The sequence below is a fragment of the Penicillium angulare genome, assembly GCF_028827245.1.
Source record: "Penicillium angulare strain IBT 27051 chromosome Unknown utg000004l_segment0_segment0, whole genome shotgun sequence".
NCBI lineage: Eukaryota > Fungi > Ascomycota > Eurotiomycetes > Eurotiales > Aspergillaceae > Penicillium > Penicillium angulare.
In genome coordinates, this window is record NW_026623163.1 from 8,273,688 (window position 1) to 8,301,051 (window position 27,364).

Below are 27,364 nucleotides of genomic sequence, written 5' to 3' on the forward strand. Positions count from 1 at the left end.
CATGTAGAACTTGCGAGGTTTTCTTCTTAAGCCTACATTCCTAGTGGAACTGAGACTGTAAAAACGGGGTAGGGAGGATCTATGGATTCCTCTCCAGCTTTTATTCAAAGCAAGCAAGCCCTAGTATAAGAGGGGAAGAACACCGTTTCCAATCTGCGTGATGGTTCACAGAAGAAGAAAAAAAAATACCAATGAAAAATAAACAAAAAGATGAACCAGAAAAGGAATGAAAAACACATTTCCCTTCTCTATAAGCAGTTTCAGTCCTGACTTTTGCGTCTAGTCCACTTCCTTCCTTCCTCCCTTGCCCCCGATCGATCTTCAATTGTATCGATCATACCCAGTAGTCCGAGATGCATAGTCCGAAGATCCAGAAGAATCCTGATCTGTACCTAACCACCCAGAAGTCCACTTCCCACTAGTCCGGCGAGTAGCCCTAGATCCCAAATCCTCATCATCCACCACATCAAACGAGTTATCACTCTTATTCTTCCTCAACGGCGCCCCATACGCTAAATCATCATTCTCCGGCTCATCACGACCAATCTTGGACTCCTCATTAGTCAGATCCGACCGGAGCCGATCAAGCAGTTCGCGCTGCTGAGAAATATATCTCGCCTTATCAAGACCAGTCATCGATTGAATCTGTCGTTGAAGCAGTGTACTACTAGCTGACATTCCTTCCTCGTGAGCCTCTGGAGACCGCCCAGCAGAGCTAACCGCACCAAACGCGGAGCTCAGAGCAGAATACCAATCGCCTGTACTGGTTGAAGCGGCCGCGGCGGTGGGGATATTGAATCGTGACAGTAGACTCTGGGCGTAACCGGCTGGTCCGGCGGGGGGGAGAGGGTGCAACTTGTTGTGGGGGGAGGCCGAGGGCTTTGGTGCGGATGAGATCGACGGCTTGGTAGAAGTATTGGAGACCGAGTGCTTTTGCGCGTTCGTGAGAGCGACCGATCATTTCTTCGATTTCGTGTTCATGGTGGGCCAGGAATGGATCAACGTAATCTTGGTATAGGAGTCGGGCGCCTTGGGTCTGGGGTAGAACCAGATAGCACATGAAGAATAGACGGATCCAGCTGTAGAACGGGAACCTGGAGGACAATTTGTGAGTGGGGAGATTATGGGAGAATTGTGAGCTATAGCTTACCATCCGATAATGAAGACTGTCCATGACTCTGCCAGCAGAATCACGGATAGTATTACCCAGTACATCAGCCATGGGGCCAGTTGTGAAGGATCGGAGGAGCGGAGGGCCTTGTACGATGCGAAGACGGGGAAGAGGATGGTGATGACGGAGCTATTCAGCACGATCAGTACGATAGATTCTTATCCGGAAACTCGTCAGAGTTGTTTTATATTCCCACTCACGACAAGAAGTCCGCAAATATTCCAAACATGGTGGGGGTGTTGAAAACGTCGGGGAAGAGCAAAATATCACGAGGGGTTGATAAGCAAGGTGTTCAAGGTCCAGCTTCCCCTCCAACCCCAGGCTGAAGGGCTAATAGAAGCAAGGGTTTTCCAGCTGATCAAAGAGAATCTCCTGGATTTAAGGAGAAGAAAGTCTTCTGGGGCGTTGAAGAGTGGAAGTGAAAGAAAGAGCGAAAAGGGTAAAAATCAAAGTGTCCACAATGTAGGCATCCATATCAGGTGAAGCATGACCCGCAACGGCTGAAAACCAAAAAAAGTCAACGGTTCGTCTTGACGTCACGGAGGGAAAACATGGGACTTGAGAAGCTTTGCTTTCCTAGCTTGAGTTAGCTGCACCTTTTTTGTTTAAAGGTTACCAGCCTTGGAGTGTTTCTATCCTTTTAGTGTTATCTCTCTTATCATTGCCCCTGGTCAGGTCCGACTAAAGCAGGGCTACGTGGTGAGCTCTAGATCTACAACCAGACTGCCTGTGGAGATCGGATCGGCCCAATCATCCGGTGCCCAAGGTTTCTGTATGACTACCGAGCAGCGAGCTTTCTTCTCTCTACCCGCTTGCACAGTTCCACCTTTTCTTCTCGCATCTTGTCCGTGAACTTGTCCCGGTAAAGCTATCTGTGGTCGTGATTGTACCCTGAAACCCGCATTTCTCCAACCCCGGATTCTCCAACTCCCGCACCTCGGGTATTCGAGCACCATGTGTATCGCGTTGATCTCAACCGCACACCCTGCCTATTCCTTGATTGTAGTCGACAATAGAGATGTATGTGCCCACCGACCTGTCCCATACCGGAAACAGTATATACTGACCGACGCAGGAATTTCTCTCTCGACCAACTTCAGAGCCAGACTGGTGGCCTGAGCCACATTCCAATGTCCTCGGCTCACGCGACCTCGCACGATCGACCCACGGAACTTGGATGGGAGTCACAAAGCAGGGAAAACTCGCGGTGCTCACCAATTATCGAGAGGACAAGGCTTGTCAAGCGATCGGACAATATAGTCGCGGCGTCATAGTGAACGGCTGGTTGACAACTCCGAAAGAGCAACAGAGCACCCACGGCTTCGTGCAGTCGATGGTTGCGAGCGAAGAAGCCAAACAAGTCGGCGGCTTTAGTCTAGTATGTGGTCTCATCAACGAGCCACTAGCCATTGTCTCCAATCGTTCCTCGGATATGGACCAAATCACCTGGGTCGCTACAGAGAAGAATCAAACAAAAGGTCTCAGCAATACGACCGTGGATGACAGATCATGGCCGAAGATCCTGAATGGGGAGAAACTCATGCAATCGGCGATTGAAGCCCATGTGGAAGCGGAAGAGGACGAAGAGAAATTAATCGAGCGTCTGCTCCAGGTGCTCAGTACTGATACTTTACCTCGGCTATCTGAAGGAGAAGGTGACGATCTGGATACTTACATCAAGGAACTGCGCAAGAGTATTTTTGTTCCTGTGATCGGGACAAAAGAGGATGTTCACCGAGAAGCGGAACAAATTGCGGCAGCCCGAATCGAAGATGAAGGAAATAAGCCCCCGCCGAACGGACCCGCAGGTCCGGACTATAGCAGTGGTCCTTATGGGACGCAGAGGCAGACTATCCTGCTCGCTACCCCTGATGGACGAGTGAGGTACTTTGAGCGAACCCTTTATGATAACAATGCGCATGCTGTTCCTAGCGGACAAGGCGACCGCTCGTTCGAGTTTCAAATCGAGCAATAGTCGGCACAATACCTGAAATGATCTCAATATACCTCTTTTCTATTTAATATGTTGAATTAATGTGCTATGATGTGACGACATTGCATGAAATCCCTGACGAAGACAAGGAACGCGCGGGCCATACTGAATGGCTCCTCTACTCTCTACTGAACGAACTCAGCATCATTTTTCATTTTTTCATTATCCATTTTCAAATTACCCATTGTTTATATCCTTGAAACAAAATCAAATATACCAATCGACAAGTTTCTCCGAAGTTATCCAACTTGTATGTAAATGAATTTAGGCTAAGGCGATCCGCCGTTATATCCGTGGCCTAAAAGTCTCCGCCCTGTTTCATCTTGACGCGCCGCTCATCTACTCGGCGCACTTCCTTCGGCCACAATCCCAACACGGAATGGCCCAATCCCTCTCTGAATCAAAGTAATTTCAATTCCCCTTCTAGCCAGATTTTCCACCTATACCGCTCACGCACGCTCGCGCCGTGGAGCTCCTCGAAATGACCCTGAACCCCTGTGGACCCCACGTCAATCCCAACTCCACTCCGGAACCCAGCACTATCTCTTCCGAATTGTATTTTCCCTGCTGGAAGATGAATTTAGATTAAACTATGGTCTGAACGGGATCAATTATTCGTTCGTGCTGATTGCCCTCCTTTATAGAGGGTTCCAGCAATCCTCTAGTTCCAATATTGCCTTGAACATCGGCCCCGCATCAATCTGTTTGGCAATCAGGTAGCTTTTAACGGAAATCTTGCCGTGACGCGTGGGTGAATTGGTTCGGTGATCATGTATCATATTAGTGTTCCAAGGTGAGGTCTGGAATGCCGAATCCACTATGTATCAGATGTTGTGTGGCCGAATCCAGCAGGCTGACGCCTGGAAAACTATCTGGCTCTAGGTGGCTCTACACAGCAAGCCCCTATTGGAACTAGGCATTAGCGAGACAGGTAAGTAGATTGCTATATAATAAATAGCCATGGATATCAGCACATCTAGTTTGAAATTGAATTTAACCTTCGTTCGAGTTTCAATCCATTCCTTCCTTTCTTAACGATCAAGACTGGTTTCTTGATCCTTTCATTCTTTACTTCCATTTACACTATCATTCTTTCGCTCGACAAGCTCGACAGTCTTTCTCTACATTATTTTCTTCTTTCGCCAAAATGAGACTTACAAACTTCGTTCTGGCTGCTAGTGCCGCTACATTGGCCGCTGCCTCCCCCTACCCCAGGGAAGTTATTCCCGGAAAGCGAAGCGTTTCTACCAAGAAGCGTGCTACCTCCGGCTTCACTTGTATGTTTGGGTTACGAAAGATATATGACGGGAAAGAATGGTTACTGATATCTTTTAGGGGTTGGCGTCAGTGAGTCTGGTGCAGAGTTTGGTACTGCTATTCCTGGAATCTTGGGTACGGACTATACATGGCCCACTACATCCAAGATTCAGGTTCTGCGGGATGCGGGGATGAACATCTTCCGTGTGCCTTTCTTGATGGAGCGTCTTGTTCCGGATAGTTTGACTGGTACTCCTGATTCGACATACCTGGGTGATCTCAAGACCGTGAGTGAATTTCATGCTTTATGCAATTGGCTTTATCGTTGTCGCTAATGTGATTGTCGGTATAGACTGTCAACTTCATCACTGACAGCGGTGCCTATGCGGTCCTTGACCCCCACAACTATGGAAGATAGTAAGTAGGCCCAATCAGTATCAGATTTGACTTAAGTGATGTCACATACTAACTTCATTTACAGCTCTGGTTCCATCATCAGCTCTACCTCCGACTTCAAGACCTTCTGGAATACAGTTGCTTCTGAATTCGCCGACAACGATCTGGTCATCTTCGATACCAGTAAGCCACCATAGTTACACACTATAACACCATGACTCAATACTAATATCAACCTAGACAACGAGTACCACGACATGGACCAAACACTAGTTCTAGACCTGAACCAAGCAGCCATCAACGGTATTCGTGCCGCCGGCGCCACAACCCAATACATTTTCGTCGAAGGTAACGCCTACAGCGGTGCCTGGTCCTGGACCGACAACAACGACAACCTCTCCGGTCTCACAGACACAGAAGACAAGATCATCTACGAGATGCACCAGTACCTCGACTCCGACAGCTCCGGTACCTCCGAGACCTGCGTCAGCAGCACAATCGGACAAGAGCGCCTCGAGTCCGCTACCGAGTGGCTGAAGACCAACGGCAAGAAGGGTTTCATTGGAGAGTTCGCTGGAGGCGTTAACTCTGTTTGTGAGACTGCTGTTGAGGGTATGCTCTCTTATATGAATGAGAACAGCGATGTCTGGACTGGTGCTGAGTGGTGGTCTGCTGGTCCTTGGTGGGGAACTTACATGTACAGTTTGGAGCCTACTGATGGTCCTGCTTACTCGACTTATCTTCCTATTTTGGAGAAGTATTTCGTTTCCGGCACTTCTTCTACCTCGACCTCGACTTCTGTTGCTGTTGCTTCCTCGTCTTCGTCTTCGTCCACTTCGTCCACTTCAACCTCTACCACCGCCGCCGCTAAGACAGAGGCCACCACTTCCACCACCGCTGCAGAAGTTACCGTTACTTCCGCTCCAAACACCCAGGCAAAGGCACCTAACCCCTCCACCGAGACCGCAACCACCTCATCAACCCCCGTTGCACCTGCCAGTGAGCCTACCTCTCTGACCTCCATCTCGGTCTACGTTCCACAGGCTACATCAACTACCTTTGCTGTTGTCCCATCCGCCAAGTCTTCATCCTCTTCTACTGCGCCCTCTGCTACTGCTTCTGCAAGTGGAAGCCTTGTTCCTCAGTACTACCAGTGTGGTGGTATTAACTGGACCGGTGGTACTACTTGCGAGCCTGGATATACCTGCAAGCACCAGAACCCTTACTACTACCAGTGCGTTTAAGTGACTGTTGACTGTTGATGCTTGAAGATGCTTCAAGTTGAGGGGTATAAATGGGGAAGAATCTGTTTCAATTTTTATAGAGCAGAGGTGATGGATTGGTGATTATTTTCTTCTTTGGAGGCTTGTCCTTCTTGTATCTATATCTTTGAATTTTATTTCACTTTCGCTTTGAGGTGATTCTATTTTGGTATTTTCCGTGAGGTTAGGGTACTATTTAAATCCATAATCGCCTCGTATCTTGAAATCAATTTTCCACCCCTCGTTCCAGATACAACTCTAGCACCTTTAGGGGAACAGACAAGATACATCCCTCCACAAATTTGTTCCATGAGCGTCAAAATGCATCGGCTAAAAGCCAGGTATTAAGTCTCAATAGTACCATCTTGCGATCCTGATCCGATCTGGGATCGATTGAGGCTTAGTCCTCATCCATCTGGTTTTCGTCTTGGAAGATGATGCTGGCAAGAAGTTCACTTTGACTATGAGAAAGGGCCGATGAATAGATGTGTAGTGGGTATGTCTTTCTTGATGATATATGATGGGAGATGAAAATAGATGCAGCTTCCACAAATTCACTGAATGCAGATTCAACCTGTTCTTATTCCTGAAATGCAATCATCAGTATTCTGTGTCTGAATATTGGATTTATAGCGGAATCCAAACCTTGAGAACATCCGGGAGCTTTTGCATGATGACTAGTAGCCCTTTTGGGAACTGACCCATAAGACTCAGCGCCTCCAGTCAATAGAGAAAATTTCGTGATAAGAATTAATACACCTCTTCCAAATCATTGTGTCCGTTTTTTCGAGGTTGCTTTTCTTCTCGAATGACCAGCAATTAAGTGATCACCCAGTAGAGACAGGAGTACCGGAAGCAACTTGAACATTGTGAGCAATTTCCAAGGCTTCAAGTATTTGAATGTTACCTATTTATTGAGGCAACTATATAGATAGGCACCATTGAATTAGAAAGGAAATATAACAAGAACATTCCTTTAGTAAAACGATAGGGATCAATTCATTAACGAAATAAATGAAGACGTGTGGAAAAGAGAGGGGAAACAAACGAATAGTTAGTTAACTACTCAGTATCTCTTATATCCCCTAAATCCCAGCATAAATCAAAAACGAACCTTGGCCGTTATGGCCTCCAGTCTTCCATACTCCTCAGTATTCTGCTTGTATTGTCTTCCATCAACATACTCTCAGATATAATGCTCCTTGAAGCCCCGAGCCTAAACTTGACATATAGTATACAACATGATTTGAGTATGCGAAGAACTCAAATGACATCTACAACTTGAAGTCCATAGACATCATAACATCCCCATCTTCATCCGCTGGCGCAGTCTCTCTGAAACCAAGCCTTTCATAAAACCTATAAGGTGAATCTTCAGGTTTCACACTTCTTGACGGATTCTCTTCATTCGTCTTCCCTTCCAAGGGCGTCGACATGACCCCCAACTTCTTCGCTTGAGGATTGTGCTGTCGTATATGTGCAATCGCGAATTCTACACTACGACGACCATACCCGAGACCCTGATACCGGCCATCAATCATGAATCGCCAAATATAGTAGGCTTCATCAGGATCCCAGATAGCCATCATGAGCATACCGACAAGCGTTTCGTTGGCGTAGATGGCTCGGACCCATGCGTCTTCGGAGTAATGGGCCTCGGCGAGAGACCAAACGTTTGGCGCGAGGTTTCCTATTTGGCCGTCTTTAGGTGTCAGGTTTGCTACTGCGCGCCAGTTGTCTTCGGTGACTTCGCGGAATGTGAGGGTTGAGTCTTTGCTGGAAGGTGTCAAGTTGGGTGCTTTTTCCATGATGTTGATGAGGTTGTAACTGGTCAAGCAAGTCCACCGTATAGAATGCAATGATTATTCTGAACTACGGAAGAGGGAATGATACTAGTAGTAGGAGAGCCCTAAGAAACTGGCAACAGGGTTGTATATGTATATGTAGACGATGAGAGATGAAGCTATCTATGGCTTTGAAGAAAGGAGTGGAAGCTTAGAAGGATGAAAAGGTGACTCAGTCCGAGTCAGTCGTATCAACGGGTGACCACTTGAAGAATGAAGGCGCCTAGTCTCTTGTCGTATAGATCACCGTAAATCACTGGAAATTTATTATTTCTTTGGGTACAAGCTCCAGGCCTTCAACGAATGAAGCGTTCTCATGTGGTGGCCAATTGAAATGGAGACTAAGTGCTAAGGTAGCTACTAAATATGACTCATTTTTGGTAAGCTCGAAAATGCCAGTGAAGAGCAACAGCTGCATTCAAGTGCATTGGAGGCCTGATATAATATGCGCCAACACCTTTCAATCCTAGTACCGCAATGCCGTATAGATGAATGATTTCTTCTCTCAAGATCCCAAGTTTATTGCAGTAGAAAAATAAGTCACTATCTAGAATTTTGGCATTTCACTTTTGTCCGTGCTTCGCCGCGAATTGAATAAACTGTATCATTTCTAGGGTTTTTAGTCTTAACTACCGCCTTTCTCAAACTTAAGGGGATAGGCAGATCACCAAGTAAACCTTGGAAGTTGAATCGGGCGATTATGATTATACAGCTGTATGTTGCATCGATATTCCAGCACTTGAGATATTAGAGCCACGCAGGTATACTCGAATGTAATAACCAATATTTTTAAGCTGTGAATAACCATGCCGTTGCTCAACACGTGGTCCCCACCAGTGACGGTGAAGACACTCAAGTGCTAAATACATCAATATATGCTTGGAATTAATAAGCGGCTTCGGCAATTTTCAAATGTTGTATACCATGCAGATGCTTTATTCTCAGTTGTAGTCAGTTGCAGCTTCCATGCCAATGTTTGACATTACGTACAGCAAGCCTTCCGATTGATGATACAGCTTCAAATTATGTATAGACAAGTTTGTTGTTTTGGTATCATGGACCATTAACCCCATGTCTGATTCTGAATTTCAAATTCCTCTGCTGCACGGAAAAACGAGAACTCTGCAGAATGGATTCAAGTCTCTTCGAATAGGGCCAGATCATTCACCGCCGCCACATTCACTTCTCTTCGAGGTCCTTCCTATTGAGTATTTAAGCAAGGCTCCTTCCTCTTCGAAATGAAACTCTTTTCTCTTCAACCTGCCCCTCGACCACCTGAGCAGACTTCCCTTTTGTCAACTCATACCCTTCATTACCAGCATCGGAAGTGTTTCAAACAAATCGTATAACGAATTCAGACAGCCAAGCAATTCCACATGGTTTTTCCAGGAAATCTTCGAGAAGGCGTGGGCACAGTGATCCCAGGTCGATTCGACAACCCAAACCAGCAGGAGCCACTGGCCCCAGATGTCCTGTTCCCCCCAAGCATCTCAACTCGAGCCACACCCATGGTCCATCGTTTTATCCACCGACAAGATAACCGATGCTTTCTGGTTTACACCGCGGGATCAGACCGAGGTCGCTTTCGACGACACCCGAGAGCAGGATGCGGGTTCGTTTTCGCGCCTACTTTCACCGGCAACCCCATTGGCGGAGCAGGTTCCTTCCTCGTCGAAGAGAGAGGACCGACCGGGTCATTGATCTTACCTTCATATGAGCGGGCATGCATTCGGGCTGTGATTGGGGTTTTACGGGCAAAGGATTGGGTGGCTGAGGGATGCAATCGTCTTGTCGTCGCTACCAACTCGCCTTTCATTGTTAATGGTGCGACTCGTTTCATTACCAACTGGATACGCTTCAACTGGATTAACCAAGCCGGTGATGTTGTCAAGAACCGTGACCTATGGCTGTGTCTTCAGGGGGAAATCGAGAAGCTGTATGCTCGGGGTCTGACGATTCAATTTTGGTTGATTTCTCGGCAGTGCAATAATGATGCGGAAAATCTAGCTCTTCAGGCTGTTGAGATGGATGATTGGATTACCCCTCAGGACTTTACAGATAGGATTTACATGTCTGGTTGATGTGATAATTGTTCCAAAGGTGGCTTTTTTTTTGTTTTCTTCATGTTTTTTGTGTTGCTTATATTGTTTTATTCGGAGATTCTGAGTGAATTGGTGAATGGAATTAATGTGGTGAATGTGATGTGACGTGAATTCAAGATTATTTTTTTATTTCATACCAAAGTCTAGTCCTCAATAGATCCATCCCTTGATGTGGCTAGTGAGACGCCCTAAGATAGAAAATAAGCCAATAAAGCTTGAATCAACGACACTGTGGGGTTGCGGATAAGTCTAGCACTTGAGATCTATACTGACTCAAAGGTATACATCCATGCTTTGGAATCTTGAGTTGACCCAACTTTAAGTACTCTTCAGCGTAAATTCTTTCAATAGATCAAAATGTGAGTGATCCACACTCAAATGTCAATAAAACAAGGAGCCTATTAAGGAAGTGTCCGCGTTTCACTTCTGACAGTCTAAATAGCCTTAGTCCTGCAGATCTCCGGAAAAATCAAATGAAAGAGCAACTACGGATTCAAGGAGACTACAAAGCCCGGGTATGGAACGCGTATACCCACCTCCTTCACTAGCGATCGAACATTTTTGGGCACGGCATTTTATTCCGATCTCAGCAGAGAGACGAAATGTGCACTTGACTCGAAATTACACTGAAATGGAATAATTCAAAGGGATGAGATACCTACCCCACCCGGAGATCACCCCATACCTACGCGTCTTGATACGGACCTAGCGCCGAGCTCCAAACGGCACCAGCGAAAATGAAGGACCATATTACAACGGCAACAGCATGAAGATACGCTCTTCATCCTTCTTCAATCTTGCCAATATCAGCGTTTCGCCCTCTATGTCTTCAATCAAACACACCCTCCTAGCTGCTCTCATAGCAGCATTGGGTTCAAATCCAGCTCAAGCCCAGAATACATCAGCGCCTTATCTTAACACCCTTGCCCAATCAGCTGGCAAATTATGGTTCGGTACAGCGATGGATACTACTACCGGGGAAGTCAGCGACAGCGCCTACATGACTGTTTTTAACGAGACGCAGATATTCGGCCAGACGACGCCAGGTAATACAATGAAATGGGAGTTCACGGAGCCTAGTCAGGGTGTCTTCACCTTCGCTGAGGGCGAGGAGACGATCGCACTGGCGAAAGCAACGGGGAAGAAGGTAAGATGCCATAATCTTGTTTGGTCATCTGAGTTACCGTCGTGGGTTACTGGTGGGACTTGGACGAATGAGACACTTCTCGCTGCTATGGAGACACATATTAAGACTGAGGTTGAGTATTATGGGGATGGGTGTTGGTCGTGGGATGTTGTGAACGAGGCACTTGATAGCGATGGAGGCTTCACTTCCAACGGTATGTGTAGCTCTTGACTTTCCAAATATCGGTTCAACTAACATAACATGAACAGTCTTCTATGAAACGATCGGAGCCGCGTATGTCCCGTTAGCATTCCGATATGCTTATGAGGCAGTACAGTCTCTTGGAGTAGATATCAAGCTGTTCTACAATGACTACGGAATCGAGTACTCGGGAACAAAGCATACCGCGGCATTGGCACTTATTCAAACTATTCAGGGGTGGAATAACGCGTATATTGACGGCGTTGGCTTTGAGTCACACTACAGTACATCGTGGGGAGCTAGCAAGGCAAGCCAGCTAGAGGGCATGTCAGACTTCGCAGAGCTCGGTGTACAGATCCAAGTTACTGAGTTGGATGTGGGATGCTCTGCTGTCCCTTGTTCTACGAGTGACTTGGCTACGCAGGCTCAGATATACTATGATACGGTTTCGGCGTGTATGGATACTGAGGAATGTACTGGGATGACGGTTTGGGATTTCGATGATGAATATAGTTGGATTCAACCTGCTGATTATGATGGGGAGGGTGATCCGTGTTTGTACTATTCAGATTTATCGAGGCATCCAGCTTATACGGCTGTTGCGGAGGCTATCCAGGGTATTGATTGTAGTGTTTGTTAAGAGGATTGTTAAATAGGGAAAGAGGCAATGTAAATGTGTGAATAGGTACATTCAGAATGTTGTGTAAGCTATTCATATTTGTGCAAGTATTTCGTTTCATCATAAAATTGACCCATATGTGGGTCATGTTGCATGCCGCAATCGAACCAAGTCGAACCAAAGCTAGGAAATCGTTCAAAGTCATATACATGGGACCAAGACCAAGACCAAGACGCCAAGAGGGGTGATATGAGAAGAGACATTATAAAGTAATAATGAGTAGAGAAATCATTCATGATTCAAACAATCTTCTTTCTCTTTTTAAGCATTGTCGGCCTCGTGCATGCGCACTGTCAACAAATCTCCCGGTGCCATAGTCAAGGTCAGACCATAGCGAACAGGACGATCAATGTTCACATCCTCGATGTGATCGAAGCGCTGCAAGAGACGGACAAGCACGTAACCAGCCTCAGTAAGGGCGAACTGCTGACCAATACAGATGCGAGGACCACCATTGAATGGAAGATACTCCCAGCCAGACTTGCGGTTTGTCCAGCGTTCAGGCTTGAATTCCTCAACATCCTCACCCCAGATATCCTTACGGTGCTGCATGACGAAAGTGCTGTACATGACTGAGCCACCCTTGGGAACGAAAACAGGGGACAATCCATCAGGACCACCACCGCGGGGGATGGTAGTGTCACGAACGGCGACGCGACGGTTGAAAGGAACCACGGGGTAAAGGCGAAGAACCTCGTTCATGGTGTACTGGAGGTACTGGCAGGATTTGAGAGCAGTGAAAGTGAGATCATGGGGGTTCGAGTATGTGCCGAAGGTTTCAATGATGACTTGGCGGAGCTTTTTGAATTGTTCAGGGTGGCGGGCAAGCAGGAGAATGGTCCAGCTGAGAAGCGAAGCAGTGGTATCGCGACCGGCCAGGAGGATGTTCAGAAGTTGAGAGCGCAGTTCGAGTGGATCACGGGTTTGCGAAGCAATGGACTCGAGGAAGACGTATCCTTTCTCCTCATCAGAAACCTTCTTTTCACTGTCAATCTCACGAAGTTGCTCTTGAATAATTTTGTCGACGTATTCGTAGACCATTTTCTCCGCATGGCGGGTCTCCTTGTTGTTTGCCATGAAAGAAAAAGATTCGAATTGGGCTCGACGAAGGCAAGTCCACTGAGCTTTATCGAAATAGGCGGCAAAGTTGTCGCCGGCAGCTTCAAGACCATTCATAGCAGCTGCCTGGCTCTCCACACTTTTACCAAAGAGGAACTCGGTCGCGGAATCCATTGTGAGGCGGAAGAAAATTGACTGAATATCAGTGGCTGCGGTCCATCCATTTCCACCAGCAGGAATGGCGACAAAAGCTTTTTGCACATGTTTCTCCTCTAGATCCAGTTGACTGATCTGATCACGGGTGAATTGCGGCCGCAGCATACTACGGGAATGAGACCATTCCTGTCCATCAGAGGTGAACTATAATCGAGTTAGCATCAGTTACTGCTTCTAAGAATTTCAATCCAGTCTATGAATCAGGTGACTTACGACTCCGCTGCCTAAGAAAGGGCGTATACTTTGTCGACGAGGAGCACCGAGTTCAAAGTCTTTGAACTGAGTAGCCAGCACGGCCTGAACATTTTTGGGATCCACGGTATGAGTGTGCTTTTTTCCCAAGCTGCGGAAACTCATGGTTGTCACAAAGCGACCTTCTTGCTTGCTAACTTTCTGGTAACGACTCGTAATCAAGCTGGGGATCATCTGCTCCTTGGCCACCCGGATCATTTCCAACGCAGTGCTAATTCCGATCGGATCTTTCATAGGAAGTTGAGGCGGGTTGGCACAGCCAAGGCTTCGAGCCTTTCGTGAAGCTTGCCATGAGTTGATGACATAGCGAATGACCTGTAGGACCACCGCGGAAGCGAGGAAGCCCAACACAAAATTAACAGCCATGGTAGCAAGCTTTAAAATATTACCATTTGAAGGCTTGAGTGGAAGAAAGAGAAAGTGTAGCGAATATCGAATTAATTCAGAAAGAGGGGGGTTGCGTTTGCATTTTAATACAGTTTAACAATTTCGACCTCGGCACTGGACCGCCACTAGGGGGGGACGGTCAAAGTCAGTACGGCGTGAAGATCCATGCGTTGACCCAATGAGAGCTACGGTGGAGGTCAAGATCGATTCATCCGTCGGACTTCAGAGGGCCTTTCAGTCCTGCTCCGTTCTAGCTTACACGGACCATTTACCAAGGTGGACTAGATGTACTGATCATCAAGGTTTTTTTTCCTGTTGCAGAGCATCCCGGAGCTTGGCTACCATTCGGGAGTGGTGTATCCACATTCTTTCATGTCGGCAAACTCTACAAATGTAGACACGAATCGTGGAAGATGAAAGAGAAAATAATGAGAAATTTAGAATAAAAGTTTAAGCAAGGAATTGAAAGGATTCGATAATAAAGTAAAAATAGTTTTGAGTGCGAGATGACGGCGCAGACGTCCCCGGACTTCACCGCAGAAGGCAGAGTTCCAGAAGGCCGATTAAGATGCTTTTGACTGCACCGAGAATGTGCGCCAACAAGCCAAACAACGCCAATTATGCAGAGAATGCAAACTGCACAAACTGGGTAAGACCTGGTTAGTGCAACGTTGATTAAGTCACCTAATATTGCATAGCTGACGGTATACTATGCACAACATTACACCACGTGACTTATACAAATGGCAAACACGGCATGGCCGCAATGTGAAACACTGGAAAGCCGAGGTCAAACATTAATGTGATTATTGATCCTTGGATCGTCTTACGTGCTTGGCATAATTCAACCAACCTTCCATAGGATCTTGTCTTACTTTACAATAGAAACATATCTCTTCAGAAGCATCATCAATTAATTAGAATGCGAAAATCCAACTCACCAACGGATTTCATGACATCCGAAACTCTGTCCGCGAGATCCTATCTGGAACTCAGCCACGAAGCGGTCGAACTAGAAGATCGAAACGCCCAAAGCACTCAAGATATCTGGATACAGGATTCCTTTCCTGGCACATCCCCGAACACCGCACAGGGCAAGTTACGCCCGTCAGAACGGACAGAGAGGCAAAAGTTGCCCCGAGGGGCTGCGGAGCAGGCGAAGTCCGAGTCGTCGAAGACCGAAACGGAGCCCGAAACAAAGGACCCACTGCTCGATCGCCCCGTGCGTAAACGAGGCCGACCGAGATTAGAGACACCAAAAGATGCTGCTGCGATCGAGGTAATATCCACTCTACACTTAATCAAGCCAGGAACAGAGCTTTGAGGAGCATGTGTTGATTCAATTATTAGGAACGACGCATGCAAATTCGCCGCGCTCAGCGTACATACAGGCAGAAAAAAGAAACAACTATTCAAACACTAGAGACACGCGTCAACGTACTTGAGCAGACATTACAAAATGTTTCCGATATACTGAATGCGACCAATGATGAGACTCACGAACTTTCTTTAAATCCTTCACAAGATCTAGCGCGAACAAAGCAGTTGATCCTAGCAGAGATTCACAAAACAATAATACCCGCAGGGAGATTAAGCCAACGCCCAGTTCAAGATGCAAAAACCCTTCGCGATATGTTTGGATACCAGGTGGTACGCCAAGACGAGATAAATGCAGCGCCCAATACCAGCAATAATGACTATAAACAGCATCAAGCACACCAATACCTAACCCCCAGATCACCCTCACCACTTCTCAACCGTCTCTTCCCAACAACAACAATCTATACCTACAGCAATCAAGAATCAAATCTATCGCGCCGTCTCCATCGCTTCTGCTTAGAGCATACGTACCGCTGGATCAATAGCCCACATTCCGATCCAGCCCTACTGACCCGTGTATTCGGCCTTTTCCCATGCATTCATGACATGCCCGGCGTGCGCCGCGCTTTCCGACGCGTGCTCCAATCCGAAATAGGTAGCCCATTAGAAGGCAACAAACTACCATTTTATACGCTCGGAGACGCGGGTAGACATTTCCCACGCTGGAAAGACGATGGCGAGCCCATTTATCCAGAGAACACGCGGAGACCGGGAAAAATTCTCCGAAGACTAGTACGGATCCTGCGACGAGGTGGGATCCAGGACTGGGATGAAGATTGGAGTGGAGATAAGGAACCTGGAATCCAGATGCTGGATGATGTGGATAGATTAATGAGTAAAGAGGACCGGTTGCATGCGCTTGATCTGGATGGTGACTGGTTCGACTGCCATGATGTACAGGGATACTTGACGCAACTGGGTATCGTGCTAGATGGCTCATCTTTGTGGCTCCAGGTACCTGCTATCACGGTAACGACCCTCTATGGCTATTCGCCTGCAGCATCCGTATCTCAATGGTATGGTTCTTCTTGCGACACATCGCCGAGCGAGTTGAGTATATCGCATGACTTGAGTGGGTCGACGTATACTTTGGATGCGGAGTGCTTTTTTGACTGTGAGTATTCCGATGCGTGAGTCTAGCCATTGAACTCTTACTTATTTTATCTCTCATAGCTCTTCTGGCCAATATGAGGGTTCTGGGTCGTGCCCCTGGATTTCGGGTGCGGGATGTGGATGCTGCATTGCGGGGAGCCATACATCAGCGACCACTTATTTGAATATGCGACAAAGAAAAATTGGTTATTTGGTTATGAAAGGAAATGTGTTTATAATTTATGAGGAATACGATTGCAAGCACAGCTTATTGTGATATTGAAATATTCATTGCATATATGTTCGGGTATATCGCATAGATCGTCTAACATGCTGGGAATAGGTCCACAGGTTTTGAATTCAATAGGCTTAGTTTGAACCAAGCTTAGCCATCGACCCTATGTCCTTTCCAAGCCTCTGGATTGTTTGTTTCCGGGTAATTGCTTAACAGCAAATCTCGCAGCACTCGAAGCAGGCAAGACCGGCGCAACTAAAGATTGTTAGATTTGCGATTGATAAATGTCACGCGATGAGGATGAACTTACATTCCACAGCACAGACCGCCACCGCCACCACCACGGAGCTCCATTCCCTCCTGGGTAGACTGCGAAGAGTAGATGTTAGTATCGATTGCATTATTTATGATCGCTTTTTCGCGAAATTTCGGACTAGAACTCAACATACGGGCTGCTCAGAGACAACGTTCTGGTTGGTAGAAGGGGCAGCAGGGCTGGTGGGCTGCTGCATAGCGACGGTGTCAGGGTTCCAGCGGTTCTCGGTGGCCTCAGCCTCAGTGGCAGGAGAAGACTTGAAGAAGTTGAAGTTGAACATGGCGACGGTGATTGAAATGTCGGATAGGAAGATAGATAGATGGAATAGAAAGAAAGATTGAAAAAGTCAAACAGTGGTAACTCTACTATTTTTTTGTGTTTTAGGGGGGATCGACTTTAATTAAGTACTGACTCGGCTAGTGCGCCAACCAGTTCCGTGGGGAAGGGTTCTCCCTGCTGGGCTGAAGAAACATACCAATGACCATTTGCCATGCAGGACGAGCGGCTTCGTGACACCTGTGGACAGTGCTGCTAAGTATAGCGTCGGACTAATCAGAATGGTGTTGCCTACTGAAAATGCCTGCCGCGAGGGATACACCGCCACAAAGGTGTTTGGAATAGCCTCAATATATTCGTACGCACGTCTATAAACGATTTACACAGCATTATTCTAGGACGAAACGAGCATGTTACAGCCACACAACCATTCTCTTTTCGATGCCGAATAGCCGTCGTTGGGGAATGTGCGCACACGCGCGTCGACGACACGCCAGCACTTGTGCCAGCCCTAGAAGGCTGGCGGAGCGCCAAGGGTCTTGGCAGCCCACTTGATCCAATGTTTGGGTCACTTGAAAGAAAATCACAGCTTGGCGAGGATGCCATCGGGCTGCAGGATGGAGAGATAACTTTTTTGAATATCGCTGATGGTACGGCATCTACACAACGAAAATGAATAAGGTGATTAGTTATAGGTGTTCAGGATGGATGCGGAGAACAGAACATGTACTCACCCCGCCAGCGCCATGGTGATTCTTAGTTCTTGGCGAAGGATCTTGATCGCTAGCTCCACTCCTTCCTGGCCATTATACTGCTGTTGTTAGTACATTATACAGGTACTTTGTTTCAAGCAATTTGGCTTAGTTGATGCAACTTACGGCTAATCCCCAGACAGGGATTCGGCCTAGGAAACAGTGGCTGGCCCCTAGCGCTAAGGCTTTGAAGATGTCTGATCCACGCCGAATTCCTCCATCGAGTGTTATGGGAATTCGTCCCTTCGCGACAGGGGCGCATACTCTCAAAGCGTCAAGTGTAGATGGGACACCGTCTAGTTGTCGGCCTCCGTGGTTGGAAATCACAATTCCGTCGACACCGTACTTGATGGCCAGCTCCACATCTTCAGGGGAACATACTAATGTTTCATTAATATTTCGGTTTCAGGAACAAAGACAAAGCGCTAACTTACCTCCTTTCAGCCAAATTGGAAGCGATGTGTGTTCCCTGAGCCATGGGATCGCAGTCTCCCAGTCCAGAGTCGCATCTATCACAATCAGCCTTGCAATTCGGGATGCCTGTCAGCTTTAAAGGGGGCTTACCATAATCTGTACGGTCGGATGTATCGGCCCCACTGCTGAGAATGTTGGGGTAAGCCATATCTTCTGGAATACGGAACTCGTTTCGATATTCATTGATGCGCTTTCCTAAAACTGGCACATCGACGGATAAAAACAAGGCTTTGTATCCCGCCTCTAATAATAGGGGTTGATTAGTACAAGTCTGAAAAAACATCAGAATACAATGAGCGATGCATACTCTTGGCTCTATCCAATAGTTGGATTGTGAGTGATCGGTCCTTCAGCACACACATCTGCATGAAATATGGATTTCCGAGTCCCTGCTGAGCAACCTCCTCACATCCGTAGGTGGCATAGGATGATAATCCCATACCCATATTGTATTTTGCGGCCGCGCGAGAGGTTGCAAGCTCTCCATCTTTATGTGCGAGCTTATGAGACGCAGCAGGACCGAAACTGAAAGGAAGGGACACCTTGCTGCCGAGGAAATCTGTACTTGTGTCGATGTTGTCGACATTAACTAGAATTCGAGGTCGGATCTTGTAGCGATCAAATGCCGTTTCGTTTTCTTGGAGACTTCAAAAATGTTAGCTTCATTGATCCTGCCAGATAATGGAGGAATTCTATATACGTGATTAAGTCCATTGCACCCCCATTGTAATAATCTATTCAATTAGCATATAGGCACAAGAAGCTTGAGCTTGTCAAAACTTACCTCGGTACATTGGAGATAGCTTCTTGCCGCCCATCTCCTTCAAGTCGGCGATGCAGCACACATCCTTGTGCAGAGTCTCACCGCGGTGCGACATATTGATCGTTATTGTAATGCGTATTAAGTGTCTGTGTAGTGTGTAGTGAAGACAAGTATTAAATAAAGCGGATTGAGTTGACTGTAAATATTTCTACGATCACAAGAGCAGATAAGGAAGATCCCCAAAGCCCGCAATACCTATAGCTATACCTCCTCATTTGGAAGCAGAGTCCAATTGCCTTCCAAAAATATAGTTGCTCTTTACCTTCCTAACGCGGAGCATATCGGGGACCTATCACGACATTCGGAAACGCCTTCCTATTCCAAAACCGCCCCGCATTCATTGTGTATTAAAAGATTCCCGTGCAAGCAAGCAATTGAATACGATTCAACGCCCCTCGCGCTTATAATATCATCAGAAAATCACAATGGCACGCATTTTTCTGTAAGAACCGTGTTTATGCAAGCCAGGCTCATCCACGTGCTGATTTTCGCTGTAGGACAGGAGCCACAGGCTATATTGGTGGAGAGGTTCTCCACATGTTGACATCAACACATCCTGAATATGTGATTAGTGTCTTGGTGCGCGATGCTGAGAAGGCTGCTACTGTGTCACAAAAGTATCCTGAGGTTCGAGTTGCCTTGGGGGATCTTGACTCCACATCTTTGATTGAGAATGAGGCCAAGGAGGCTGATGTGGTTGTTAGTAAGTTGGTCTCTTATTAGAACACGAAGTTTCATTAACAAAACTATACTAATTGTTAAAAAAAGATGCCGCTTCTAACAAGCACATTCCTAGCATTGAGGCTATTGTACGGGGCCTCGGTAGCCGCCCAAAGCCTGGTGAGTGGTTGCAATGTCTAGGTGGAAAGGACGGCGCTAACACAGTGGTACAGGCCATTTGATCCAGGTCTCTGGCGCAAGCATTTTATCCATCCCGGATATTGTTAACAAGAAATTTGGCGAAGGACCTGGTAAATCATATGATGATCTTAATGATGCCGACGAGATTCGCGAGATCATTAAGCAAAACGCAGCTACACGAGTCGTGGATAATCACGTTATCAACGTTAGCGGCGTGAAGACTGCACTTGTCTTCCCTCCCATCATCTATGGAAAGGGAAATGGCCCCGTGAACCAGCGCAGTATCCAGGTTCCAGAGCTTTCCAGGGTGGCAATTCAAACTAAACAGACGGTGCAGGTGGGTAAAGGCGAAAGCACCTGGAGCAACATCCACGTTACCGACTTGAGTAATGTATTTGCCAAGCTGGCTGAGAAGGCAATTGAGAGTGCCCAGGGCGCTCTTTGGAACCAAGATGGCCTCTATCTTGTTGGTAATTCTGATGTGCTGGTAAGCTATATTCGAACTGTTCTACTTGCATTTGGTTTTCTTTCGACTAATTATTTCAACAGTCATTTGGCAAAATCTCAGAATATGTGGCTCAAGCAGCCCATGGTCTTGGCTTGATTGACTCCGCTTCCGTGAAAAGCGTCAGTGCCAGTGAGGCTGATGAGTTGACTGCCAAGGGTAGTGTCTTTTGGGGTACCAACGCTCGACAGCAGTCCCAGAGAGCTACTACGCTGCTGGGCTGGACCCAAAAGGCCCACACCTTGGAACAAGAGATCCCATTGACCGTGAAGGCTGAAGCGGATCGACTTGCTCGAAGTGCATCCCTGTAGATTTAGATTATCAAATTAAGTTGATCATGAAAATTGGAAAGGAATCTTCGAGGCGGGGTATGGGGAAGATCAACGATAAGATAAGGGAGGGGTGGTGGCGAAATGAAAAGGGAAAGAGACTCCGGGTTGATTTCTCCGGATTCCTATGCCATTTGCCTCCCTGCTTGAATTAAATTGAATCCAAAGGAATGAACATACCGATTTGAACGATAAACTACTACCATTTGCAAGTAATGCCATAAGGAAATGGCTAGAGCGACGCGACCGCGTGTCCGCCGATCCCATATCCTGGGTGGATGCACCACTTGCAGGCGCCGACACGTCAAATGCGATCAGACACGGCCCGCTTGCCGAACTTGTCGGGATGTCGGGATCAAATGTGAAGGGTTCTCCGACCGCATTCATTGGATGCATGGTGATGGCAGTGAGGAGGCGGAAGATGGGCCTCGCGCAGCTCGTCGGCATCTCTACACAGGTATGCAAGGGGGAAAGAAGGTTGGAATTGCCAATCGATAGCGGTGGCTAATCATTTCTCAAGAACAATCGCGCCTCTCTATGAGCACTGCTCTTAAAGCAGATCTACTCTCGGGTTCAATTGATGCGTCGTTATCAGAAATTGACTTGAGATCGCGAGACGCCGACAATGCGACAAAAGATGATGTGGTTATCGGTCCATTTGGAGTATTGAAATTTACATCAGCTGCAGAGCCACAAGTTGAAGCGGGTGAGGTGGTGAAAAGAGCTGAAACATACGAAGATAATACTATTCCAAGTGATACCGCCACTAGTGCTGATTCAACTGCTGCCGTCATTCCGGATGTCCTGCAAGATACCAGCCCTGTTTCTATTTTTGACTCCTTATCGCAGATGGACGATTTTCTTCATTGGTCTGATCTTCTGAGCTTTGACCTTGGACAGTCGAGATCAATAACCCATCCTACTTTAAGCATGCCTAATGGCATATCATTTGACCTCGACGAAGACGCAGGCCTGCTACCACTTGCTTCGAATATTACCGATGATCCGATCCAAGCTTCGAATCAAGATCAGATACCCATGGAGATACATTCAGCCGGGATTGATCTTCTCCAGCATGCACAGTTTCTCTTGAAACATTTTCAAGATGTAGTTATTCCCCAAATAATGGCAATTCCGGGTGGGATGAAATCACCATGGAAGATATTAAACCTACCAGCTGCAGTGGTCGCTTTTGGGGACTCGACCTTCCTTGGAACGAATGGGGTCAGTCATGCGCGGCTTGCGAATCTTTACGGACTGCTTGCTTGTTCTGCACTTGATCTCGCGTTGAAGCCTCATCAAGAAATGATGGAATCTAATGACCATTGGCCTAGTGTTGTGAACCAGTTGTATCAAAATGCCAAGGATCATATGCAGATCTCCTTACAGCATGAAACTCAAGGGCCTAAAAAGGCCAAATACAAAGATCAGCTGATGGCTGCAAATATTTTAACACAATATGCTGTGAGTTACGTTGTTGTTTGTTAATGAAGATGACAAATCTGACTTATTCTTCCAGATTTTATCAGGGCAGCAAGAACATGCACGCTACTATCTTATTGACGCAGAGCGTCTGCTGCGCCTACGAGGTCTTTCTAAAAGTCGAATTTCCAAGAAAGCTCGACTTTTACATCACGTCTATACTTGGCTACGTATTCTTGGCGAAAGCACATTCGTTTTACACGATTATGGACTTTCTTATTCGTGTCTTGAGAACCTCGGGTCCTCAGGTCGAGCTCCAATAGCCAATACAATAACAACAACAACAACTTCAAACACAACGACAGCAAACGAGGCTAATCCTCGGCTTGACGATTTTCTCCGCCTGGAAAACCAGAGTTCCGATAACGATCTAAATATTGACGAGCCCAAAGACACCGCAACTGGATACAATGACATTCATCTCCACGACTCACGCAGTTTCTCCGAACACCTCTATAAACAAATTTATGGAATCCCAGAGACATGGCTCAGTCTACTATCACAAACCACTAGATTGGCAAATGTTTTGGAAGCCTTCCGCGTCGCAAGAAGCTCAGGAAGAATCGTGAGCATGGATGCCTGGGAAAAGCTTCAACGCCGAAGCATGCGCTTAGAGAACATGATTTGCTCTCTGCACCTTCGAGGCGCAAGGGGCCGTGCCGCAGAGCCTTTACCTACCTCAAGACCTCAGGCATGTATGCTAGAGGCATTGAACGAGGCCCTCATGGTATTCTTCTATCGTCGCATCCGTGAGGTCCACCCTGCCGTGCTCCAGGGCCATGTTGATAATGTGATTAACGCGCTTGAGTGTGGTAGCTCACTCTCAGATGATGATCAAATGGGCCCTGGAACCGCTTGGCCTGTATTTATTGCTGGATCGGAAGCTCTTACCTCGCCGAGGCGAGAAGCTATCATGCAGTGGTTGAATAATGCGAGCTCTAAGTGTGGGTTCACAAATTTTGCGATTGCAAGAGACCTCTTGATGAAAGTGTGGTATAAGCAAGATGAGCATTTAGTCACGAACAAAGCTGATCCAATTTTATCCTGGATTGAAGTTGCGAAAGAGGAGCGCATATGGCCTTTATTTTGTTGATTCATTAACGTGCAACGAGTTTCCTTATTACATTTTATGTATACTATTTTTGCATGACCAACCAGAAAGAATGAGGATATCACCACTAGCAGCTTTCGTCAAGTCGCTGCATACGTGAATGTTGTCTGGCAACTGGAGCCTTCGCTAAATTCCTGGAAAGTTCAACTATTCTACGCCATCAAGGATTTTGAAGGGGTTTAATAACTCCAATAAGAACCCTGTATATTTTAAGAAATTTTTATATACGAAGGAGGCGAGGGGAAAGTTTTGTCTAGATACTAGTAGTGAAAGGTAAGTTCAAGAAATCATCTTGTTATGCAATTTTCATGGTATCATTCTATCTTTGTTCATCAACCCTATAATTCACAGAATCCAAAAACTAAATATTTAAACAGTCTTCACGCCAGCATTGGCAATAAGCTGCTTGAACTCAGCCTGCAACTCAGGCTTCATCAAAGAAAACGGCTTTCGCAAACCACCAGTAGATTGACCCGTCAACTCAACACCAGTCTTCACAGCCGCAGCATAGTTATGAGACTCTAAAAACTTGCAAATAGACCAAGCCTTAGCCCAAAGCTCTCTTCCCAGCTTCAAATCACCCTTAACAGAAACAGCATCATAAAGCTGAACAGCCAACTCAGGGATGATGTTCGCAGCACCCCACACTCCACCCGGTGCGCCAGCAGCCAATCCGAAAAAGGTAAGTGTATCCCATCCATTGAACGAAGTAATCTTATCACTGTGGGCAACCAACATCTCTGTCAGAGCGGGAGCATCGCCAGACGTATCCTTCATATACTTCACGCCAGACTTAGACAGACCGGCCAGCTCTTCGGGGCTAAGCTTTAAGCCTGACGCAGCGGGGATGTTATAGTACATAATGGGTAGTTTGGAGGCTTCATGGATTGTAGAGAGGTGCTCGTGCAGCTCTTCAAGGCTGAGAGCATCGTAGAAGGGAGGAACAACCATAACGGATGCGGCGCCGGCCTGCTTAGCGTGCACGGAGAGCTCCACGGCCTCTGCGGTCGAGGTACTACCTGTACCTGCAACGACGGGGATGCGTCCGGCAGCGAATTTAACACAGAGCTCGGTGAGTTGCTTGCGCTCTGTGGTTGTCATTGTTGTGAATTCTCCGGTGCTGCCGCCTGGGACGAGACCGTGGACACCGGCTTTGATGAGATGCTCAATGTGTGCTTGGAGACGGCCTTCGTCGATCTTAGTCTGGTCGTCTGTCCAGGGGGTGATCAAAGCCACCATGATACCGCCGAGTTCAGCCATTGTGTTGTATTGAAGGTGTGAAGGTTTAGAAGGATTTTGGATTGAATAAAAGGTAGATTTTAAAAGTTGAAATCAGTTGTAGATTCCATTCATGCTATTTAAGTACAACAGTCTGATTTCTGTATACCTCGATGAGCCGGAGTCGCTTTCTGTCTGTGTGTCGCCCATCTGAACATGGCGGAAAGTCTTTCCCGTTTTGCGATGCTGCCACTGTCCTGAATCGCTTTCCCTTCAACGCTCAATCGAGTATTGGAAACAGCTTCTTCTATGGAAACCCCCACTGGTCGGAAGAACACCGGAATTCAATTATTTCCGTTATCAATCGCTAGGTTTCCTTGAAATGTCGTAGTCTTTTGAAATAGGAAAGTGTAAGATCGATGTACATCATCTATCTCCGTTACGAACCGTGCGCTGGGGAGAGAGTGCCTGGATGCCTAGATACGGCTACACCGCTTAAGAAAGCCTTTTCTGCCACTCCACTTCTCTGTCTCCATCTCCGCCAATCAGATAACGCGCACCTGTCGCTTCTGAACATCTAGATCAATTGATCAATGCCTCCGACGCGGATATTGGTATACGAGAGCTTTCTTTGTAATTTACTTCTACAGAAATGCATCGTGAATGATGCGCTTCATGATTTCTGGCGAGTTCCGCCTCTACTTTCTTACTCGAGAGGAGTAAATCCCATGCTTCGTTTCATATTTTGTTACCAATATGTTAGTGCAGATTCTGAATGTCAAGCTGTGAGACAATATTTCGCGAAAATGCGATAAGTTGTTCGCCTTCCACTTTCGAGTCTCCATACGCCTTGCCTGTCAACAGTAGCTTGGCGGCCTGCTCGAAATGCTGACCCATTCGATGCGCAAGATGGCCCGTGAGCTGGTACTCCAACAAGCGACGATGGTTCCTGTTCGCACTGTAATCCAGCTTTCGAAACTTGAAGATAGGACGCCAGAATCCAATTTCAGTTAAAATGATACCCAGGCTATAGGCATCGTAATCTCGTCGGTATCCAACTCGTGGGTCATCGGTCAGATCAGGGTGCTGGTATGCCATTTCCTCATCCTCGGGCCGAACCGGCAGCGAGACTACCTTGGGATTGTTTAATCGCGAATATCCAAAGCCAGAGAGATATGGATATTGAAGCCAGTCCATGCTCTTTCCAGATTTCACAAACAGAATGTGGGAACTGCGCAAGTTTCGATGAAGCCAACATGTGGTATGGAGCTGCAGTAGACTGTTGGCTAGGATTCGCGAGAGTAGAAATCGATCATTCAGGCTTGGAAAAACCTTGTCAGCGTCAGCCTGAGAATGGATCAAGTCATAAAGGGATACAATCTCCGGTGGTTCGTCGGCCTCCAAAACTGGAAGATTATAGACTAATCCAAATCGTTGTTTAGGCTCGTCGTGGCAGTAGCCTATGCAGTTCATCACCTGAAACCCCTCGGGCTTTGGCTTCCGACCGAGCAGAACTGACAGTTCAGCTATTCTCTGCTCCAGAACTGTGAGCACTAGTTGGCCATCGTAGTTTTCATCGGCATATCCTCTCCATTCCACGAGGACCATTTCGTCCTCAAAGTGAGCAATACCTCTCAGAGATTCAGATCGCACCCAATCCAGTTGATCGACGGGTATCAAAGTGCCTAGCTGGGGAACTTCAATTGATGACTGTTCCAACTTGAAGAAGTGCATGCGCTGGTCGACAGTGCGAGATAGGCCCTCGTATGATGTACTCGAGGCGTCTCTGATGACAGCAAGCCTGTTTACATCATCACTGGCCGAGGATAATAAGCATATCTCATTGAATCTACTCAAAGAAGACAGTCTTTGTGCTCCCTCTAGCAGCGCATATAAACCGTTGTTCAATTCACGCAAGTCGACAACTAACTTCTCAAAGTTCTTCCGATCGAACACCCAACGCAGCCCATTTTTAAGTGACTGCCCTGGCGATCGAAGTTTTTTCGTCGATTCGACGGCGAATATCCAAGTAGACTGGAGAGCTTTGGATATACTCAACAGATATATTGTTGGCGACGATGCTATTTGATGGCTCTGGACTTGCACCGTATCTCTTCTTCATCACTGCTGCGTCCTGTGTGATACTGTTGATCTCCGCCAAAACAGTAACAATCATATCGATATCTTGAATAGGAATGCGACATGTTTCTTCAGCAAGCCCGACTGTCTTTCCCCAGATCATAAGCCTCTTTTCCTCAATCTGCAGTCGACAGAGCAGAATTGCTGAATCATGCTCACCACTCTTCACATCAGAGACGAGCTGGTATCCCTTCAGGCAAGAGCTAAACAAGGCGACTACACTTAGAACAAGACCTGCCACTTCCATTTTGTGATTTCCTGCAAGTTGATTTTCTAGGTTGCTGTCACGAAAGAAGTTGAAGTCCGACTCGATCAATGTAAGCCGCTAGGTGCCCCGTGCATCCAATCTCACTGTGCGCCACTCCCGCTTGGCGACCCTGCCTTGCGATTAGCGGCTCGCTTTTTATTTCTCTCTCTGGACAAACC

The 27,364-nt window shown here is 46.9% G+C and overlaps 14 protein-coding genes across 14 annotated transcripts; 7 read left to right on the forward strand and 7 right to left on the reverse strand.

Annotated features, from left to right (window-relative positions):
- Positions 1–321: 321 nt before the first annotated feature.
- On the reverse strand, positions 322–1,400 carry N7478_006998 (HVA22/TB2/DP1 family protein; the record flags this gene model as incomplete). The annotated part of the gene is made up of 4 exons (XM_056923212.1): positions 322–879; positions 902–1,094; positions 1,151–1,300; positions 1,372–1,400. The coding sequence occupies 4 exons, from the start codon at positions 1,398–1,400 to the stop codon at positions 322–324; spliced, it is 930 nt and encodes a 309-aa protein (XP_056781249.1).
- Positions 1,401–2,125: 725 nt separating this feature from the next.
- Positions 2,126–3,146, forward strand: N7478_006999 (NRDE family protein; the record flags this gene model as incomplete). The annotated part of the gene is made up of 2 exons (XM_056923213.1): positions 2,126–2,191; positions 2,247–3,146. 2 exons carry the CDS (start codon positions 2,126–2,128, stop codon positions 3,144–3,146), a joined length of 966 nt encoding a protein of 321 aa, XP_056781250.1.
- Positions 3,147–4,311: 1,165 nt separating this feature from the next.
- On the forward strand, positions 4,312–6,061 carry egl3 (putative extracellular endoglucanase/cellulase; the record flags this gene model as incomplete). The annotated part of the gene is made up of 5 exons (XM_056923214.1): positions 4,312–4,441; positions 4,500–4,708; positions 4,774–4,838; positions 4,903–5,000; positions 5,058–6,061. 5 exons carry the CDS (start codon positions 4,312–4,314, stop codon positions 6,059–6,061), a joined length of 1,506 nt encoding a protein of 501 aa, XP_056781251.1.
- Positions 6,062–7,353: 1,292 nt separating this feature from the next.
- On the reverse strand, positions 7,354–7,887 carry N7478_007001 (GNAT family N-acetyltransferase; the record flags this gene model as incomplete). The annotated part of the gene is made up of 1 exon (XM_056923215.1): positions 7,354–7,887. One exon carries the CDS (start codon positions 7,885–7,887, stop codon positions 7,354–7,356), a length of 534 nt encoding a protein of 177 aa, XP_056781252.1.
- A 1,412-nt stretch (positions 7,888–9,299) lies between these two features.
- On the forward strand, positions 9,300–10,004 carry N7478_007002 (ribonuclease H-like domain-containing protein; the record flags this gene model as incomplete). Its single annotated transcript, XM_056923216.1, has 1 exon — positions 9,300–10,004. The coding sequence occupies one exon, from the start codon at positions 9,300–9,302 to the stop codon at positions 10,002–10,004; it is 705 nt and encodes a 234-aa protein (XP_056781253.1).
- Positions 10,005–10,498: 494 nt separating this feature from the next.
- N7478_007003 (endo-1,4-beta-xylanase) lies at positions 10,499–11,992 on the forward strand (the record flags this gene model as incomplete). Its single annotated transcript, XM_056923217.1, has 3 exons — positions 10,499–10,540; positions 10,735–11,365; positions 11,421–11,992. The coding sequence occupies 3 exons, from the start codon at positions 10,499–10,501 to the stop codon at positions 11,990–11,992; spliced, it is 1,245 nt and encodes a 414-aa protein (XP_056781254.1).
- Positions 11,993–12,292: 300 nt separating this feature from the next.
- Positions 12,293–13,924, reverse strand: N7478_007004 (cytochrome P450; the record flags this gene model as incomplete). Its single annotated transcript, XM_056923218.1, has 2 exons — positions 12,293–13,450; positions 13,520–13,924. 2 exons carry the CDS (start codon positions 13,922–13,924, stop codon positions 12,293–12,295), a joined length of 1,563 nt encoding a protein of 520 aa, XP_056781255.1.
- A 943-nt stretch (positions 13,925–14,867) lies between these two features.
- N7478_007005 (bZIP transcription factor) lies at positions 14,868–16,459 on the forward strand (the record flags this gene model as incomplete). Its single annotated transcript, XM_056923219.1, has 3 exons — positions 14,868–15,224; positions 15,296–15,595; positions 15,653–16,459. 3 exons carry the CDS (start codon positions 14,868–14,870, stop codon positions 16,457–16,459), a joined length of 1,464 nt encoding a protein of 487 aa, XP_056781256.1.
- Positions 16,460–16,861: 402 nt separating this feature from the next.
- Positions 16,862–17,248, reverse strand: N7478_007006 (uncharacterized protein; the record flags this gene model as incomplete). The annotated part of the gene is made up of 3 exons (XM_056923220.1): positions 16,862–16,907; positions 16,963–17,021; positions 17,102–17,248. The coding sequence occupies 3 exons, from the start codon at positions 17,246–17,248 to the stop codon at positions 16,862–16,864; spliced, it is 252 nt and encodes an 83-aa protein (XP_056781257.1).
- A 579-nt stretch (positions 17,249–17,827) lies between these two features.
- Positions 17,828–19,348, reverse strand: N7478_007007 (alpha-hydroxy acid oxidase; the record flags this gene model as incomplete). Its single annotated transcript, XM_056923221.1, has 6 exons — positions 17,828–17,903; positions 17,979–18,043; positions 18,123–18,376; positions 18,561–18,713; positions 18,778–19,107; positions 19,255–19,348. The coding sequence occupies 6 exons, from the start codon at positions 19,346–19,348 to the stop codon at positions 17,828–17,830; spliced, it is 972 nt and encodes a 323-aa protein (XP_056781258.1).
- Positions 19,349–19,830: 482 nt separating this feature from the next.
- On the forward strand, positions 19,831–20,970 carry N7478_007008 (uncharacterized protein; the record flags this gene model as incomplete). Its single annotated transcript, XM_056923222.1, has 4 exons — positions 19,831–19,996; positions 20,062–20,133; positions 20,187–20,641; positions 20,704–20,970. The coding sequence occupies 4 exons, from the start codon at positions 19,831–19,833 to the stop codon at positions 20,968–20,970; spliced, it is 960 nt and encodes a 319-aa protein (XP_056781259.1).
- Positions 20,971–21,216: 246 nt separating this feature from the next.
- N7478_007009 (Zn(II)2Cys6 transcription factor) lies at positions 21,217–23,563 on the forward strand (the record flags this gene model as incomplete). The annotated part of the gene is made up of 3 exons (XM_056923223.1): positions 21,217–21,445; positions 21,509–22,452; positions 22,508–23,563. 3 exons carry the CDS (start codon positions 21,217–21,219, stop codon positions 23,561–23,563), a joined length of 2,229 nt encoding a protein of 742 aa, XP_056781260.1.
- A 387-nt stretch (positions 23,564–23,950) lies between these two features.
- Positions 23,951–24,841, reverse strand: N7478_007010 (dihydrodipicolinate synthase family protein; the record flags this gene model as incomplete). Its single annotated transcript, XM_056923224.1, has 1 exon — positions 23,951–24,841. The coding sequence occupies one exon, from the start codon at positions 24,839–24,841 to the stop codon at positions 23,951–23,953; it is 891 nt and encodes a 296-aa protein (XP_056781261.1).
- A 717-nt stretch (positions 24,842–25,558) lies between these two features.
- On the reverse strand, positions 25,559–27,185 carry N7478_007011 (uncharacterized protein; the record flags this gene model as incomplete). The annotated part of the gene is given in 3 exon segments (XM_056923225.1): positions 25,559–26,852; positions 26,906–26,933; positions 26,945–27,185. 3 exon segments carry the CDS (start codon positions 27,183–27,185, stop codon positions 25,559–25,561), a joined length of 1,563 nt encoding a protein of 520 aa, XP_056781262.1.
- Between the last annotated feature and the right edge of the window lie 179 nt (positions 27,186–27,364).